Consider the following 15,626-nt stretch of genomic DNA (forward strand, 5'->3'; position numbering starts at 1 on the left):
CTTGGAAATCACAAGGATTGGAATCTTTGGCAGGAAGGATGATTTAGCCCACCTCTCGGCCTCCAACCTGAAGTGCCCCCTCCCTGTTGTAGATGCAGAGATAGCCACGCTGCCCTCCCAGTCCTTGAAGGGAATGTCCTCTGGCTTCCTTCAGCGGCTTCTCCTCTGTTCCTTCAAAGACCAGCTCAAGTAACCCCCCCCATCCCTGACATCTTCTGTGACCACACAAACCACATTGATCCCCTCACTTTCTGAACTCTAACAGCATGGGGGAGTCATAGAATCCCAGAACGTCACATTCTAAAGGGGCCTTAGCACAGAGAATGTCAGAGCTAGAGGGGACCTTTGAGCAGAGAATGCCAGAGCTGGGAGGGGCCTTAGAACATGGAATGTCAGACCTAGGAGGAGTTGTAGAACAGGGAATGTTAGAACTGGGAGGGACCTCAGAAGGGAGAACTTCAGAGCTGGGAGGGGACTTAGAACAGGGGATGTCAGAGCTGAGAGGGGCCTTAGGGGATGTCAGAGCTGGGAGGAATCATTCTAACAAAGAATGTTACAGCTGGGAGGAGACCTTAGGGACAGACAGTGTCAGAGACAGGGGGGATCTTAGAACATGAAATGTCAGAGCTGGGAGGAAACCTTAGGGACAGAAAATATCAGAGCTGGGAAGGATCTTAGAACATGGAATGTCAGAGCTGTGAGGGATCTTAGAACATAGAAAGTCAGAGCTGGGAGGGGCTTTAGGACAGGGAATGTCAGAGCTGGGAGGAGACTTAGAACATGGAATGAGAGTTGGTAAGGCCCTGAGAGCACAGAATGTCAGATCCCACCCGCTTCTTCTTGGTAGGTGCTATTATTATCCTCATTTTACTACTAAGGAAATCCAGGCCCAGAGAAATGAAGTCCTTTGCCTAGGATCTTACAGCTTGGAAGGGTGAGAGCCAGGACTTCTTCCCAAGTCTTCTGACCACCAGTCCAGCGCTCTCTTCATGCCGTGATGCTTGTCTAATCCATCCATTGTCTGGGCTCTGGCATTCAGTGGTTGCTTATGTTATTTCTCTTGTCATTTCATGCGTGTTAGTCTTGTCTCCCCAGATGGATCGTAAGTTCCCTGAAGGCCAGAATTGTGCCTCCTAGGTTTTCTTTATCCCCCCATCAGCCTGCAGATGTCTAGGAGTTCAACGAAGAACTTGGGTAATTCTGTTTGAAAGCCTGCCTTAATGAAGCCCCTGGTGGTTGGTTCTTTGATGGAGGCTGTCCAGAAAGGATGAGGTAGGCTTAGCTCCCATCCTTGGGGACTTTTAAATCTAAGGCAGGTACGCAGAGCCAGACAGAGGAAGCCCTGACTGTAGGCTAGGGCCTTGTTCCATCCAGGATGCTGGAGCCACTGCGGGGCCCGAATGGCGAGGCTTCCTTTCACAGGTCTCCCAAATCATGCGTCTTAGAGGTGGCGGGTTCTGGGAGCACAGGACTGTAGATTTAGAGCCAGAAGGACTTCTAGTAGCCATCTCGTCCAGCAGCAACAAAACAGAATGGGAGAGAGACGTATCAGACCCTCAGAAGGAATAGAATGGGGCGTATCCACGAGAGTCCAGCTTTTTGTAAGACAAATAAGCAAAAAGCCAAAAATCAAACCTCAGACACCAGGAGGCAAACCCCAGATCTAAGTAAATGATAAATTCTGAGTGGGCCAGATAGATTTCAGAGTAGAATAAAAAAAATATAATAATGCTCAATGGATCGTCTAGGTCCAAGTTGGGAGCCTGTGGTCTTAAGGCATGCAGCCTGGCTCATCATGGAAAGAGTACTGGGTTTGGAGTGCAGATGACCAGGGTTCGAATCCTGACTCTGCCACTCACTAGCTGTGTGATCCTAGGCATGTCCCTTATTGGATCTGGGCCTCAAGTTGTTCAACAGTAAAAGGAGTTAAATTAGGTGAATTCCAAGTAATCTGTTGGCATTAAATCTCCCATCCTATGATGCTGAGGATGTGTCTTGTCCAAGGTCACACAAGAGAAGTAAAGGGCAGAGCTGGGACTCATCAGAGATTCCGAACTGGAAAGGATCTTGTAACCATGGAGTCCGGCCCCTTCATTTTACAGATGAGGAAACGGAGGCCTGGAGAGGTTAAGAGACTTGGCCAGGGTCATGCATCTAGTAAGTGTCTGAGGCAGAATTCAAACTCAAGCCTTTCTGATTCCGGTTCCGGTGGTTTATCTGCCTTCCTGCCTCTTTGCCCTCTGAGTCCAGATATGCTGTGCAAGGTAATATTTCCCTCCTCTCTCCCTAATTAACTCTCCTCCCCTGCTTCTTTTTTTTCAGGACTGCTTATTACACAGACTATCGGCAGGTATACAGCATGGAGTACCAGACCGTCTATAAGTGCTGCCCAGGATGGTACCAGCTCGGTAATGACAGAGGCTGCCTCTACCGTAAGTCCCCCAGCCCCTGCCGCCCGCCCTGAGATCTGGTTCATATTACCCTTCCCCCCCTTCTCCATCCTGCTCCCCACCCCCTCCACCTCGCAGCTGCAGCAGACACTATTAATCTCTGTCTCATAAAAGGGAGTTTCTAATGGGGGGAATACATTTTCTCCAGACACGGTCAGATATTTTTTTTTCCCTGGGCTTTATAGAACTTCCTCACTCCAACATGAAAAGGTTTCCAGGGTCTGTTCACTCACCGACTCGGTTTGCCAAAAACTATTAAAAATAAAATAATAAAACACAGGAGTAAAAGAAAAAAAAACCCTCATAAATTCCCCAAACACCCGTCACTGGCAGAAGCTGTGGAAAGACTAAGCTGGGCTGTGATCAGAGCTGTCACCATGTTGAACATGACTTGTTGGCCGTGAAGGGAGGGTCTCAGCCAACGGGATTCCATCTGGGCCAACAGGCTTGCTCATTCCCGTTTTTTCCTCACTCTCTTCACATCCTTCAGATGGTACCAAGACTCTGGCCTCTCTGTGCTGGGCAAACTTGGGTTGGAAGCAGTCCCCAAACCCATCAGAATGGTCCCTACCTTGGTCTCATACCTGGGACCCAGGTCTCCAGTTGATTCTTGGAGTTTGCTCCCTATTTCCCCCAAGTAACCCTTGTTACATAGGACAGTGCAACCTTAGAGTTTGGGAGGCAGCAGACCGGGGGTCAAGATGCCACCATTTTACTCCATGAGAAGAAAAATGTTCCAAAGGTCCTCCCTTGATTTTCTTGGGCTCAGTTCTTCAGGGAGCCTGAGGTATGGGTCGCCCATAAGGCAGTGCAGTGGAGTAGTAAAGAATGCTAGATTTGGACTGGAGGATAATCCCGATTCTGCCATTTAAGATCGGTGTGACCTAAGGATGGAAAGGAGGACGACAGGAAACAAGTATACATTAAGCACTTACTAAGCACAGAAGGAAGCAAGTATGAAGTTCCTACTATGTGCCAGGCACTCTGCTAAGCATTTTGCAGATATTATATCATCTGATCTTTACGGCAACCCTGGGAGGCAGGTGTTCCCCACTTTACAGTGGAGAAAACTGAAGCAGAGAGAGATTTGTTGATTGTCCAGAGTCCCACAGATGAGTAAGTACCTGAAGCCCGCTTTTCCTGATTCCAGGCCCAGAACTCTGTCTACTGTGTCACCTAGCTGCCTCCCCAGGAAGGGACCTTAAAGGTCATCTCTTTCTGACTCCTTCGTTAGAGGAAGAAGCAACTAGTTGGCTCAGTGGATAGAACACTGGGCCTGGAAGTCAGGAAGACCCATCTTCACGAGTTCAAATCTGGCTTCAGACCCTTGCTAGCTGTGTGACCCTGGGCAAGTCACTTAACCTGTTTGCCTCAGTTTCCTCACCTGTAAAATGAGCTGGAGAAGGAAATGGCAAACCACGTTAGTATCTTCGCCGAGAAAATCCCAAATGGGGTCAGGAAGAGTTAGACAAGACTGAAATAACTGAACAGTGGTAGAAAGAGTCCCTGTCTGAGTTCAAATCCAGTCTCAGACACTACCTGTGTGACCTTGGGCAAGTCACTTAACCCTGTGTGATGAGGCAAACCCAAATTCCCTCATTTGTAAAATGAGCTGGAGACAGAAATGGCAAACCACTCCAGTATCAGGAAGATTTGGACAAGACTGAAATGACTGAACAGCAAAATTTTCCAGGCTCCGTGCTCAGCGCTAGGGACAAAAAGAAAGACAAAAGACAATCCTTGCCCTCCAGGAGCTTACAGTATAATCGGAGAGACAACAAGCAAACACATATTATACGGGTAAGCTAAGCATAGGATAAGGAGGAAATAATCAACAGAAGGATGACACTAGACTTAAGAAAGATTGGGAAGGCTTCCTGGAGAAGGTGGGGTTCTAGCTGGGACTTGAAGGGGGCCAGGGAAGCCAGGAGATAGAGATGAGGAGTGAGAGCAGTCCAGGCCTGGGACCAGCCAATGAAAGTACCCAGAGCTGAGCGTCTTTCTTGTGCTAGGAACAGCCAGGAGGCCACGAAAGGTAGAAGGCAGGTGCCATCATTTCTGATTAATGTAGGATCCTTCTCTGGTCATTGTGTATTTGAGTCTACTCTTGCCCTTGGAAAAGTACCCCCAAAGTGCACGTCTCCTCTTCTCTCCATCTCCCTTCAAGTTCTGTGGGCATATGCCTGTTATTTCCAGGTAAACACTGTAATTTAGGACTTCAAGGCCGCCGGCAGTGAATGCGTGCATTATTTGCTTATCTGGAAATGGCAGATAAAGCTGTACAGACTCGATTCCTGCCCCATGGGAATTTGTTGTCTCTGCCTGGTCCTGCTTCAGGATTTCCTTCTCCCTGGCCTCCTGGACTCTTCCTTCTGTGACCGAGGACTGTATCTAAAACAACCTCAGTGCTAGCAGGACCTTCTAGACTATTTGATATCTCAAACATCAGTCCTTTCTAGGATTTCCTGACCAGTGGTCATTAGGTTTCCTACTGAAGACCCTTACTGATGGAATCAATATGCGTTTTTTAAGCGTCTGCTGTGTGCCAGGCACTGTGCTGGACAAAGATAAAAGAGAAACAGTTCCTGCCTTCAAGGAGCTGACATTCTGTTAGTGAGACAACATATGCCCACTGAAGTACGCGCAAAATAAATTTGCGGTGATTTTTGATGGGGAGGCACCAGCCACGGGATGGGTCAGGAAAGGCCGCATGGAGGAGGTGTGATTCGAAAGAAGCTAGGTTTTCTGAGAGGCAGAGGTGAGGAAGGAGGGAGGGCATTCCAGGCAAGGGGGCAGTTGGTGCAGAGAGTCAGAGGTGAAATGTTGGGTGTGAGGAAGAGCAAGCAGGACAGTCTAGCTAGACGGTAGCATGCAAGAAAGGGCATTTTAAGTCAGGTGGGAAAGAAAAGGCTGGACTCAGTTGTTAGGGTATGAAATGCCAAATAGGAGTTAAAAAAATCTTTAAGGTAACAGAGAACCATCAGAGTTTATCAAGCAGGGGAATGATGCGGTCAAACCTATGCTTATGGAGTATCATTAGGGCCCCCATGTGGAGGATGGTTTGGAAAGGGGAAAACACCAGGCAGGGAGGTCAATGCAGCAGTCCAGGTGAAAGGTGGGAAGAGGAGAGAAGATGAGGCAGGTGTGAGAGATGTTGTGCTATGGGGAGGCTGGAGAAGAGGGAGGAGCCTTACTCACTTATGGAAAACTCCCAACCTCTCATTCTACTTTTGGGCCCCTCTGATTGTTAGGGAGTTCTTCCTGACAGCAAACCTCCCTTCTACCCCTTGCTTGTGCTTGTGCCCTCTGGGGCCAAGCGCAAAGCTAATCCCTCTTCCACAAGGTAGCCTTTGAAGAGAGTTGTCATGCCCCTCCTATGTTTTCTCTTCTCCAAGCTGACCTTCCTCACCTGATACAGCTGGTCCTTACTTAGCACCCAGGCCCTTCCCCACCTCTGAATATTCTCCAGTTTGCCAATGTCTTTCTTAAAATCTGGTACCTGGAACTGAACTATCATCTGACTAGGGCAGAGGATGCACGTACTATCATCTCTCTCCTTTAGGACACTATGTCTCTTTTAATGCAACCTCAGACCCCATGGAGTTTTTTGGCCGCCATGTTGTATTCTTAACTTGTATTGAGCTGGCCGCTACAACCTGCATAGCCAAACCTCCCCTACATTGTCTTTTAAGCTGGGGAGACAGTTTGGTCCAATGGAAAGAGTGTTGGCTTTTGGAGTGAAAAGACCTGGCGAGTCACTTAAACCCTGAGCCTCAACTGATTTATCTGTAAGAGGAGAGGTTTGGGCTAGATGGCCTCTAAGGGCCTCTTCTAGCCTTAAACTAATGAAGCTATTTTTTTAATTTAAAAAACCTTTGTTTTCATATTGCCTTCATTTCTAAATGTATCCCTCCTTTCTCTCCTAACCAAAGGGCCTTCCCCGCCCCATCTAGCGGCCTCAGGCAGAGGCTGGACAACCATTTGCCAGGGATGCTGTTGAGTACATGTCAGAAGAGATGTCTTTAGAACCTTCTTCCAACTCTAAGATCCTAGGATACCCCATATTTTGGGATTCTCTCGTCTTCAGTTTCCTTATAGGTCAAATGAAGATAAGTAACCTGGTGTAGTCCATAAGGCACTAGGAAATCTGGGTTCAAATCCTGCCTTATACCCTTAAAATTTGTGTGACCTTGGTCAGATCACTTAACATCTGTGGGTCTCAGTTTCCTCAACTGTAAAAGGAGGGCAGTTGGATTTAATGGCTTTTGTGGTCCCCTACAGCTTTAAATCTATGCTCCTATGATCAATTTTCTACCTTCCTCATACAGTGTGAAAATTTTAATGTCATAGATGATAGCATGGTTCTTACAGGGGTCTGGCCAGCTGAGTTCCAGTCTCTCTTCTGATAGGCAGAGGTTGTTTTTGGAGGTTCCTTTCCCCTGCTTACACAGAGAAGAGTGAAAGATGAGTTGGGTCCGGGTGAAGGGTCTGGGGAAGATGCTGCCAGCATCCTGCCATCTTCAAGAAATCAGCGCATATGTCAACGGGCCTGTTCCCCCACTGAGCCAAGTGAGTGCTAGGCCTGCCCGTGAAATTAATTCCTCCACATTATGTAAAGTGAGCTTGAGCAGGGCATAAAGATAACTGGAAGCCTGGAAATTATTCACTCAGCTTTTACCAAGCTACGCTCCTACTCCCTGGAAGAAATGGCCTGCCCAGCTGGATGGAGGCCTCCTGATTCTGGCTAATTTCATGGTGAGGACTTGGTGGCTCAGCTCATTTTTTAATTAGAATTAGGAGATGTGATACATTAAGGGGTGGATTATAGCTGTGGCAGTCACGGCCGTGCATAAGAAGACAGCCACCTACCCCGGGGATTGCCAATTGGTGCCTCCCCTTGGGGAAAGTCAAGGGTATTGCGTCTGTTCCTAAACTGATGCTGGTGACTCCTGTGGCTGGTCCTCAGACTCAGAGCCCGGCTTGCCCAGGGGTACCTCCTGCTCTTTCACCCCTTGCCTGGGCTCATGCCAGAAAAATGGGCTTAAATTCCTTCTTTTCTTTTTGGTTCTCTTTCTTCAGATGGAAGAGAGAAGACCCCTCCATGCAAAAGGTAACTCACGGAGGTTGTGGGGTGACGATGGTGATGGCGTGGACGTTGAACATACCCAGGGAATCTAAATTCTTTTGGGGTAACTTGGGGCAGTGGAGAGGAGGCAAAAAAAAGACGGGAGTGATTGCTTTCCAATAAAGGGAATGATTATGTCCAGGGAGGGAGAAAGCAGAGGTAGAGAATCCTTTAAGGAGCAGGCCAAGGGAGCCACCATGGGGGAATGAATCTTTAGTAGAGTGCTGACCAGCTTCTGTCCATTTCCGCAGAACTGATGAGGGTGGGGTGAGTGAATGGCTGGGGAATCCATTCCCAGACAGCCCCAGCCTATTCTGCACAGGGAGGTCCCAGGGGCCCCTGCAAACAAAGCCTAACATATTTAGGCCTTCCCAATAGTCCTATTGCCCCTTTATTCTGCTTGGATCTCGGTGCCCCTAATACTTCCTCTGTTGTTTTTTTTTTGCTTAGGGTGTCTGAGAGGGAACAAAGGGGTCGTGTTTAGTTGGGGGGAGGAGTGGGGATGGGGAAGGGCAGACATCAAAGCTTGTCACTTCCGTTTGGTGGCCGGGCATTCCAGAGCTGGGCCAAAGGTGGATCATATAACCAATTCAAAATAAAAATTCGGGTTCACATAGCGGGGAGGTGAGGAGGGGAGGGCTGTGGATGGGGGAGGGCGGGGGCCAAGAGGGGAGAGGAAGTGTTAGTTATGTCTGAGAAAGCCAGGATTCCCCTTGGTGAGAGGTAGCCCAGTACAGCTGTTTCTTCCATGTGACATCCCATTCCCCATCTCTGTGTCTTGGCCCAGGTCACCCCTCCCTGGGGGAATGTTCTTCTTTTTCACTTCTGCCTCTCAGAAGCCCTAGCTTTGTCCAACAGTCCGCTCAGGGGCCACCCCTCTATGAAGCCTTTCCCAAGTCTCCCAGCTGCTGGTACATCTTTTCCAGAGAGATGCTAGTAAATGTTTAACAACTGTCTTCACCTGTACCCCAACGGCCAAACGTATCCAGATGTACTTTTAAATTTAACCTGCACGATTTACATTTTCTCCATCACTTTCTAGGCAATCAACAAACTAATAAATCAGTCTTTGATTTGTAGAGTTTACTGATTGTTATACTGATGTATAAATGCTACACTGAAAAGTTAACGATCAGCTCTTATGAGCAGGCTTCAGCATGCCTCTGCTCCCTTCCTCCCAATTAGCTTGTATTTACTTCAATTTGCAGATGCTTATATGGACTTACATTATTTCCCCAAGTTGACTGTAAGCTTTTTGAGGGTAAGAACTGTTCCTTTTTTTGTCTTGTCTTCCTGGCACAGTCCCTGGCACATAGTAGGTGCTTAATAAATGTTATTGATTGATTGAATCACAGGCTCTGAGAGTTGGAAGGTAGCATCAAGCCATCTGCAGAAGGTATCTCTTCTAAAACATATCTGAAAAGTGGTTGGTTGGTTATGATTGGGGATGATGGATAGGAATTTGAGAGACCTGGTTTCAGATCCCAGCTCTAATACTCATTGAGCTGTGTGACCTTGGGAAAGTTAGTCTAGACCTCTATCCACTGGTGATGCCTCGTTGAGGAAATGTGTGGTGGGTCACATTATAAAAACTTTCTTGGGGACTATTGGACTCTGCAGTGGAGCCATGGAAGATGGCGCCCCAGTACTTTCAATCTAAGGTTTCTCTCTGTTTTGCTAACCCTGAGTGGCATCATATCTCTGAACAACATTCCTAGTGCCAGCTCGAGGGCAAACTTTATCTAGTCTGTGAGCATCCCTCCAGGTTAAATTGTTAGCCCCAGATGCCCCTGAAAGTGGGAAAAGTTACAGAGAGAAAGTTAGAGAAAAGGAAGAGGACAAAGGTACAGACAAAGGCACTCCCATGATGTGGAATTCCTTAGCAACAAGAAAGGGAGACTCTGCATTACCTTTGTTGCCTCTGTGAGGTTTTATCTTTGGCTTGGATGGGCAGCTGGGTGGTGCAATGGATAGAGCTCCAGGCCTGGAGTTAGGAAGACCCAAATTCAAATTTGGACATTTGTTAGCTGTGTGACCCTGGGCATGTCACTTCACCCTGTTTGCCTCAGTTTCCTCATCTGTGAAATGAGCTGGAGAAGGAAATGGCAAATCACTCTAGTATCTCTGCCAAGAAAACCCCAAATAGGGTCAGGAAGAGTTGGACACAACTGAAAACAACTGAACAAGAACAAGGATAACTAAGCATGGAAGCGATGGACTCAAGATGAGTGGAGAGACTTGCCTCAGAAAAGGGGATACCTTGTTGACGGAAGAAGATAGATCGGGCCATGGGCCTATAACTGGAAAATCAATTAGTGCAAGGGTTCATAGACAATCTTGGTCTTGGACAATCTGGTGAAGCCTATGGGCCTCTTCTCAAAGTCACGGTTCTAAGTGCATACAATAAACTGTAGAGGAGTACAAAGTTGAAATAAAGTCCATCCACCCCAGGAAGAATCCCTGAGTTAGTCCAATCTCCTCATTTAACAAAGGAGGAAGCTGGGACTCCAAGATACCATAGGAGCATGGCTGTAAAGCTGGAATGGACCTTTGAAGCCATCTACTCCAACCCCACTTTTTACAGATGAGTAAACTGAGGCCTTGAGAGATTAAATGACCTGACAGGAAATTAGCAGAGCTGAGATTTGAGCTCAGGTTGCCTCCTTTCCATATCCAGGTCTCTTCCCACTATACCCCCCAGCCAAATGACTTTGAATCTTCCTAGCATCCAACCAGGGCATCTTTGGCTCTGGCAGTGATTTTTTTTTTTTTTTTAGCTAATCAAATGATCACTTTGGTCACACAATCAACAATGAACCAAGTCTGTCCATCTTCAGCCCTGTGACATCTCTCTAAATCAAAATTTCTTTTTAAAAAATTTATTTGTTCCAATTACATGTAAAGATAATTTCTAATGTTTTATTTTTATTTATATATTATTTATATTATATATTTATATCATGTATAAATTATTATTTACATATTATGTATAAATTATAAATATACTTTAACTTTTTCTTTTAAAAATAAAATAAATTTGAATTTAAATAATTAAAAAAATTAAATGGGGGCAGCTAGGTGGCTCAGTGGATAGAGCACTGGCCCTGGAGTCAGGAGGACCTGAGTTCAAATCCGGCCTCAGACACATAACACTCACTAGCTATGTGACTCTGGGTAAATCACTTAACCCCAATCGCCTCACCAAAAAAAAAAAAATTAAATAAAATTTTGAGTTCCAAATTTTCTTTCTCCCTCTCCTTAAAATGGAGAGCAATTTGATATAGGTTGTATATGTGCAATCATTTAAACATCAAATGAAAACTTCCTAACCTTTATTGCATCATGGATGCCTTTTGATAGCCTTCTCAGAACATTTTTAAATAACTGAAGAAATCCTCTGAAATTGATCCACACGCCCCTTCAGAGTGTGTGTGGACCCCAGTTGTTGACCCAGTATACCCCCCTTCATTTTACAGAGGAGGAAACAGATGCCCAGAGAGCCCAAGGTCACACAAATGGTCAGTAGAACAAGCAGTCTTCCAATTCAGGTCCTCTGAATCTGACCTAGGGCTCTAGTGTGGGCCGCCTTGTTGCCTCGTAGGCTGAAAGTGTTTTGGTTTCCAGACCCAACAAAGTTTTGGAGTTGGCCGTCTAGTCTAACCCATGCTTGATAAAGAATCCCCAGACAAGTGGTTGTCTGGCCTTTGCTGAAGGCCTCTGGTGAGGCAGCTCCTTCTACTGTGGGCCAGCTCAAGTTGTCAGGAAATCCTGCCATCAAGCCTCCATCTTCCTCTTTTCCGTGTGCCTTCCATCGTGGCTCCTGGTTCTGCCCTCCGTGGCTGAGCAGAACGCGTCTGCTTCCTTTCCCCCTTCCCCCCTTCCCCCCTTCCCCAGGACACCCTTTCACATACCTAAGACAGCTGTGTTCAGTTTTCTTGGATCCCATCTGGAGTGAGCGAGGAGTGTAGGACCACGTCTGGGAGTCTCCGTGTATATTTCCTGGACTTGATGCTTGGCTTTGTCCATTGGCCTTTCATTAAAAGTTCAGTTTCAGCTCAAGACTGGCTTACAAAACCTTTCTCATTCCAGAAAAGCTATTTGGTCACACTCCCTGAACCTATACACTTATTTGTCTTTGTTGCTTATGTGACCAGATCGACCGTTTGAGTAGCCAATGAAAAATCCTCACCAAGGCCTCTCTGGGATTCCATTTCTAGTAGAAACAACTGAGGTTCATGAACTTGCTCTTAAAAAAAATATTTTGGTAACTGTATTTCAATAACATTGGTTTTCTTTGCAATCCTATGTATCCCCCTTTTCTGAGGCAAGTCTCTACTCATCTTGAGTCCATCGCTTCCATGCCTAGTTATCCTTGTTCTTGTTCAGTTGTTTTCAGTTGTGTCCAACTCTTCCTGACCCCATTTGGGGTTTTCTTGGCAGAGATACTAGAGTGATTTACCATTTCCTTCTCCAGCTCATTTCACAGATGAGGAAACTGAGGCAAACAGGGTGAAGTGACTTGCCCAGAGTCACATAGCTAGTGAGGGTTATGTGTCTGAGGCCAGATTTGAACTCAGGTCCTCTTGACTCCAGGGCCAATGCTCTATCCACTGAGCCACCTAGCTGCCCCCATTTAATTTTTTTAATTATTTAAATTTAAATTTATTTTATTTTTTAAAAAGAAAAGGTTAAAGTATATTTATAATTTATATATATGTAAATAATTTATACATGATATAAATATATAATATAAATAATATATAAATAAAAATAAAATATTAGAAATTATCTTTACATGTAATTGGAACAAATAAATTTTTTAAAAAGAAATTGTGATTTAGAGAGATGTCACAGGGCTGAAGATAAAAACATGATTCTGAGAATGAGGTCACTAGGCTTCACATGATATTTAAAAACGTTAAGGATCCCTGTCAGACCCTAGGTGGCTTCCATGATCTCTTCTAGCTCAAAACCTATGATCTTATGCAGCCTTCTGGGCCTCAGACTTTTTACCTCAAAAACGGAGGGGATGAACTCTAGAGATCCCTTTTGACAAATCCCATGAGCCTTTGGGTGGATAGAGAAACGGGTTTGAATCTGAGCTCTGCTACAGATTGCAAAGTACTCAGGCTGGGTGGGCCCTTCCTTGTTACATTGAAAGGAGACAATAAAATAGAGTGGAAAGAATATTAAATGGAGTCAATTAACCCGAGTTAAATAGGGCAGCTAGGTGACACAGTGGATAGAGTGCCAGGCCTAGAGGCAGGAAGACCTGAGTTCAAATGTGGCCTCAGACACTTACTAGCTGTGTGACCCTGGGCAAGTCACTTTACCCTGTTTGCCTTAGTTTCTTCATCTGTAAAATGAGCTAGAGAAGAAGATGGCAAAGCACTCCAGTGTCTTTGCCAAGAAAACCCCAAATGGGGTCATGGAGAATCAGATGTGATTGGAAAACAACAGAACAAACCTAAGTTAAAAGTCCTAGCCCTTCTACTCGCTACCCCTGTGATGGTAGGCAAATTTAAACTCTTTGGGCCTCAGTTTCCTCATTTGTAAAGTGAAGAGGTTGGAGTAGAAGGGCTCCAAATCTTGCTTTAAATCGAGTATACCCTGACTAACTCTGGGGTTCATTTCCCTTGTGACCATTTCATTGGCTTAATGGTTCATGTGGAAGACCCAGAGCCGGCTAAACTATAAGCTATTTGAGGGCAGGGACAGTCTTTTAAAAATCTTTGTGCCTTTTATACATAGCAGATAATTAATAAATATTTGTTGAAAGAATCAGTCAGTTAATCAGCATTTATTAAGCACCCACTGTGTGCCAGGCACTGTGCTAAGCACTGGCGATATAAAAAGAGGCCAAAGATAGGCCCTGCCCTCAAGGAGCTTACAATCTAATGGAAGAGCAAACAAATATGTACAAATGCATTATCTAGAGAATAGATAAGAAGTTATTAAGAGAAGGAAGGCACTGGAATTAAGAGGAGTTGGGAAAGACTTCCTGTAGAAGGTGAGATTTTAGTTGGGACTTGAGGGAAGCCAGAAGGTAGAGAGTTGGAAAGAAGGTATTCCAGGCATGGGGGCAGTCAGGGAAAATTCCAGGAATGGAAAGATGTTGTACATGGGACTGGATCGAAGAGGACATGTTGGGGAGAAAGGTGTGAGAAGACTGGGAAGATAGGAGTGGTTACCATTTTGTATCTGATCCTGGAGGTAATAGGGAGCCATTGGAGTTTTGTGTGTGTGTGTGTGTGTGTGTGTGTGTGTGTGTGTGTGTGTGTGACTTGGTCAGACCTCTGCTTAATTCAGGAAGATCACTTTGGTGTCTAATGGAGGATGGACCAGATTAGGGACAGCTTTGAGGCACACAGACTGCCACCCCCCTACCTTTTCCCAACTGCTATTGTAATAGCCCAGGTGTCAGGTGATTGGGTTGAACCAGGGTGGGGGTAGTGTCAGGGGAGAGAAGGAGGCATATTCAGGAGATGTTGCAGAGGTAAAAAATTGCAGACCTTGGCACCATATTGGATCTGGGGGGTGAGAGACAGTGTGAAGTCCAGGATGACTGCTGGGTTGTGAGCCTGAGGGACTAGGAGGATGGTGTTACCCTCTATAATAATAGGGAAGGTAGGAGGGGAGAAGGGTTTTGGCAGAAGGATCATGAATTCCATTCTGGACATATTGAGTTTAAGATGTCTATTGGACATCCAGCTTGAGATGTTTGAAAGGCAGTTGGAGATTAGAGATTGGGGCGGAAAAGGTGGATGTGAGAACCATCCACACAGAAGTGGTAATTAAAGGAATGAATTGTGTGTGTGTGTGGGTGGAGTTGTTCACTGTGACCACCTAGCATCCAGATGGGATGCCAGACTTGGAGTCAGGAAGACCTAGGTTAGAATCCCCTCTCTGACCATCACCAGCCTACATGGCCTGGGCAGGGCACTCCCTGCTCCCAGCCTCAACAACTTTAAAATGCCAGTCTTCCATAGTTCCTGCCTCAAAGATAGGTACACATGAGATAAGGCAGATACAATTCTGAAAAGACTGTAAAATTATACTTATACTTATTATTATTATTAAATTTATTGAGAGGCAGTAAGGTATGTTGGATAAAGAGTTGGCCTCAAGGGTGGAAAGACTTGGGCTCAAATCATCGCGCTGATATGCACTATCTGTGTGACCCTGGGCTAGGTCATTCTCTATAAATCTAAATTACAGAGAAGGTGCCAACCTGCACTGAGAGACAGGAGTTCCCTAGACCAATGAAATTATAGTTCTAGCCTCAAAACCAAAATTATTATTTCTTCTTGGGTACCGCCAACTTTCTGTAGCTTTGACAGCTAGTGCGGAGGAGAGAGCTCTGGGCTTGGAATCAGAAAGACCCGAGTTCAAACCTGTCCTCAGACACTTACTGTGTGATCCTGGGCCAGTCACTTAACTGGTCTCTGCCTCAGTTTTCTCAGCTGTAAAATGGAGATAATAGTAGCATCTACCTCTGAGTTATTGTGAGGTTCAAATGAAGTAAGATTTGTAAAGTGCCTGACACATAGTAGGCACTTAATAAATGCTTCTTGCCTCCCTCCATCTTTCCCTCCGTCCATCTTTCCCTCCGTCCATCTTTTCCTTCCTTCCTTCCTTCCTTCCTTCCTTCCTTCCTTCCTTCCTTCCTTCCTTCCTTCCTTCCTTCCTTCCTTCCTTCCTTCCTCCCTCCCTCCCTCCCTCCCTCCCTCCTCCTCCCTCCCTCCCTCTCTCCCTCCCTCCCTCCCTCTCTCCCTTCCTCCCTCCCTCTCTTCCTTCTCCCTTCTTCCTTCCTCCCTTCCTCCCTCCCTCCCACTCTCCCGTTCTCCCTCTCTCCCTTTCTCCCTTCCTCTCTCCCTCCCTCCTTCCCTTCCTTCTTCCTTCCTTCTGCCCCCTTCATTTCTTCTCTCCTTCTTCCCTCCCTCTTCCATTCCCCACTTCTCATCAAAGATTCCTTATACAGTATTTTGCACCAGAACTATATGAAGACAGCTGTGCAGACTGGCCTTCTAAGCAATGACAATCCTGGTTCC

The 15,626-nt window shown here is 46.0% G+C and overlaps 1 protein-coding gene across 1 annotated transcript in view; it reads left to right on the top strand.

The window, feature by feature from the left end:
- MEGF6 (multiple EGF like domains 6) overlaps window positions 1-15,626 on the top strand; it is a 370,100-nt gene that overhangs the window by 48,942 nt on the left and 305,532 nt on the right. Inside the window, 1 exon segment of the mRNA XM_020975509.2 lies at window positions 2,323-2,432. Coding sequence (XP_020831168.1) covers window positions 2,323-2,432 — 110 coding nt within the window.

This window comes from Phascolarctos cinereus, unplaced genomic scaffold, assembly GCF_003287225.1.
Source record: "Phascolarctos cinereus isolate Bilbo 61053 unplaced genomic scaffold, phaCin_HiC Scaffold_726;HRSCAF=1367, whole genome shotgun sequence".
Classification (NCBI taxonomy): Eukaryota; Metazoa; Chordata; class Mammalia; order Diprotodontia; family Phascolarctidae; genus Phascolarctos; species Phascolarctos cinereus.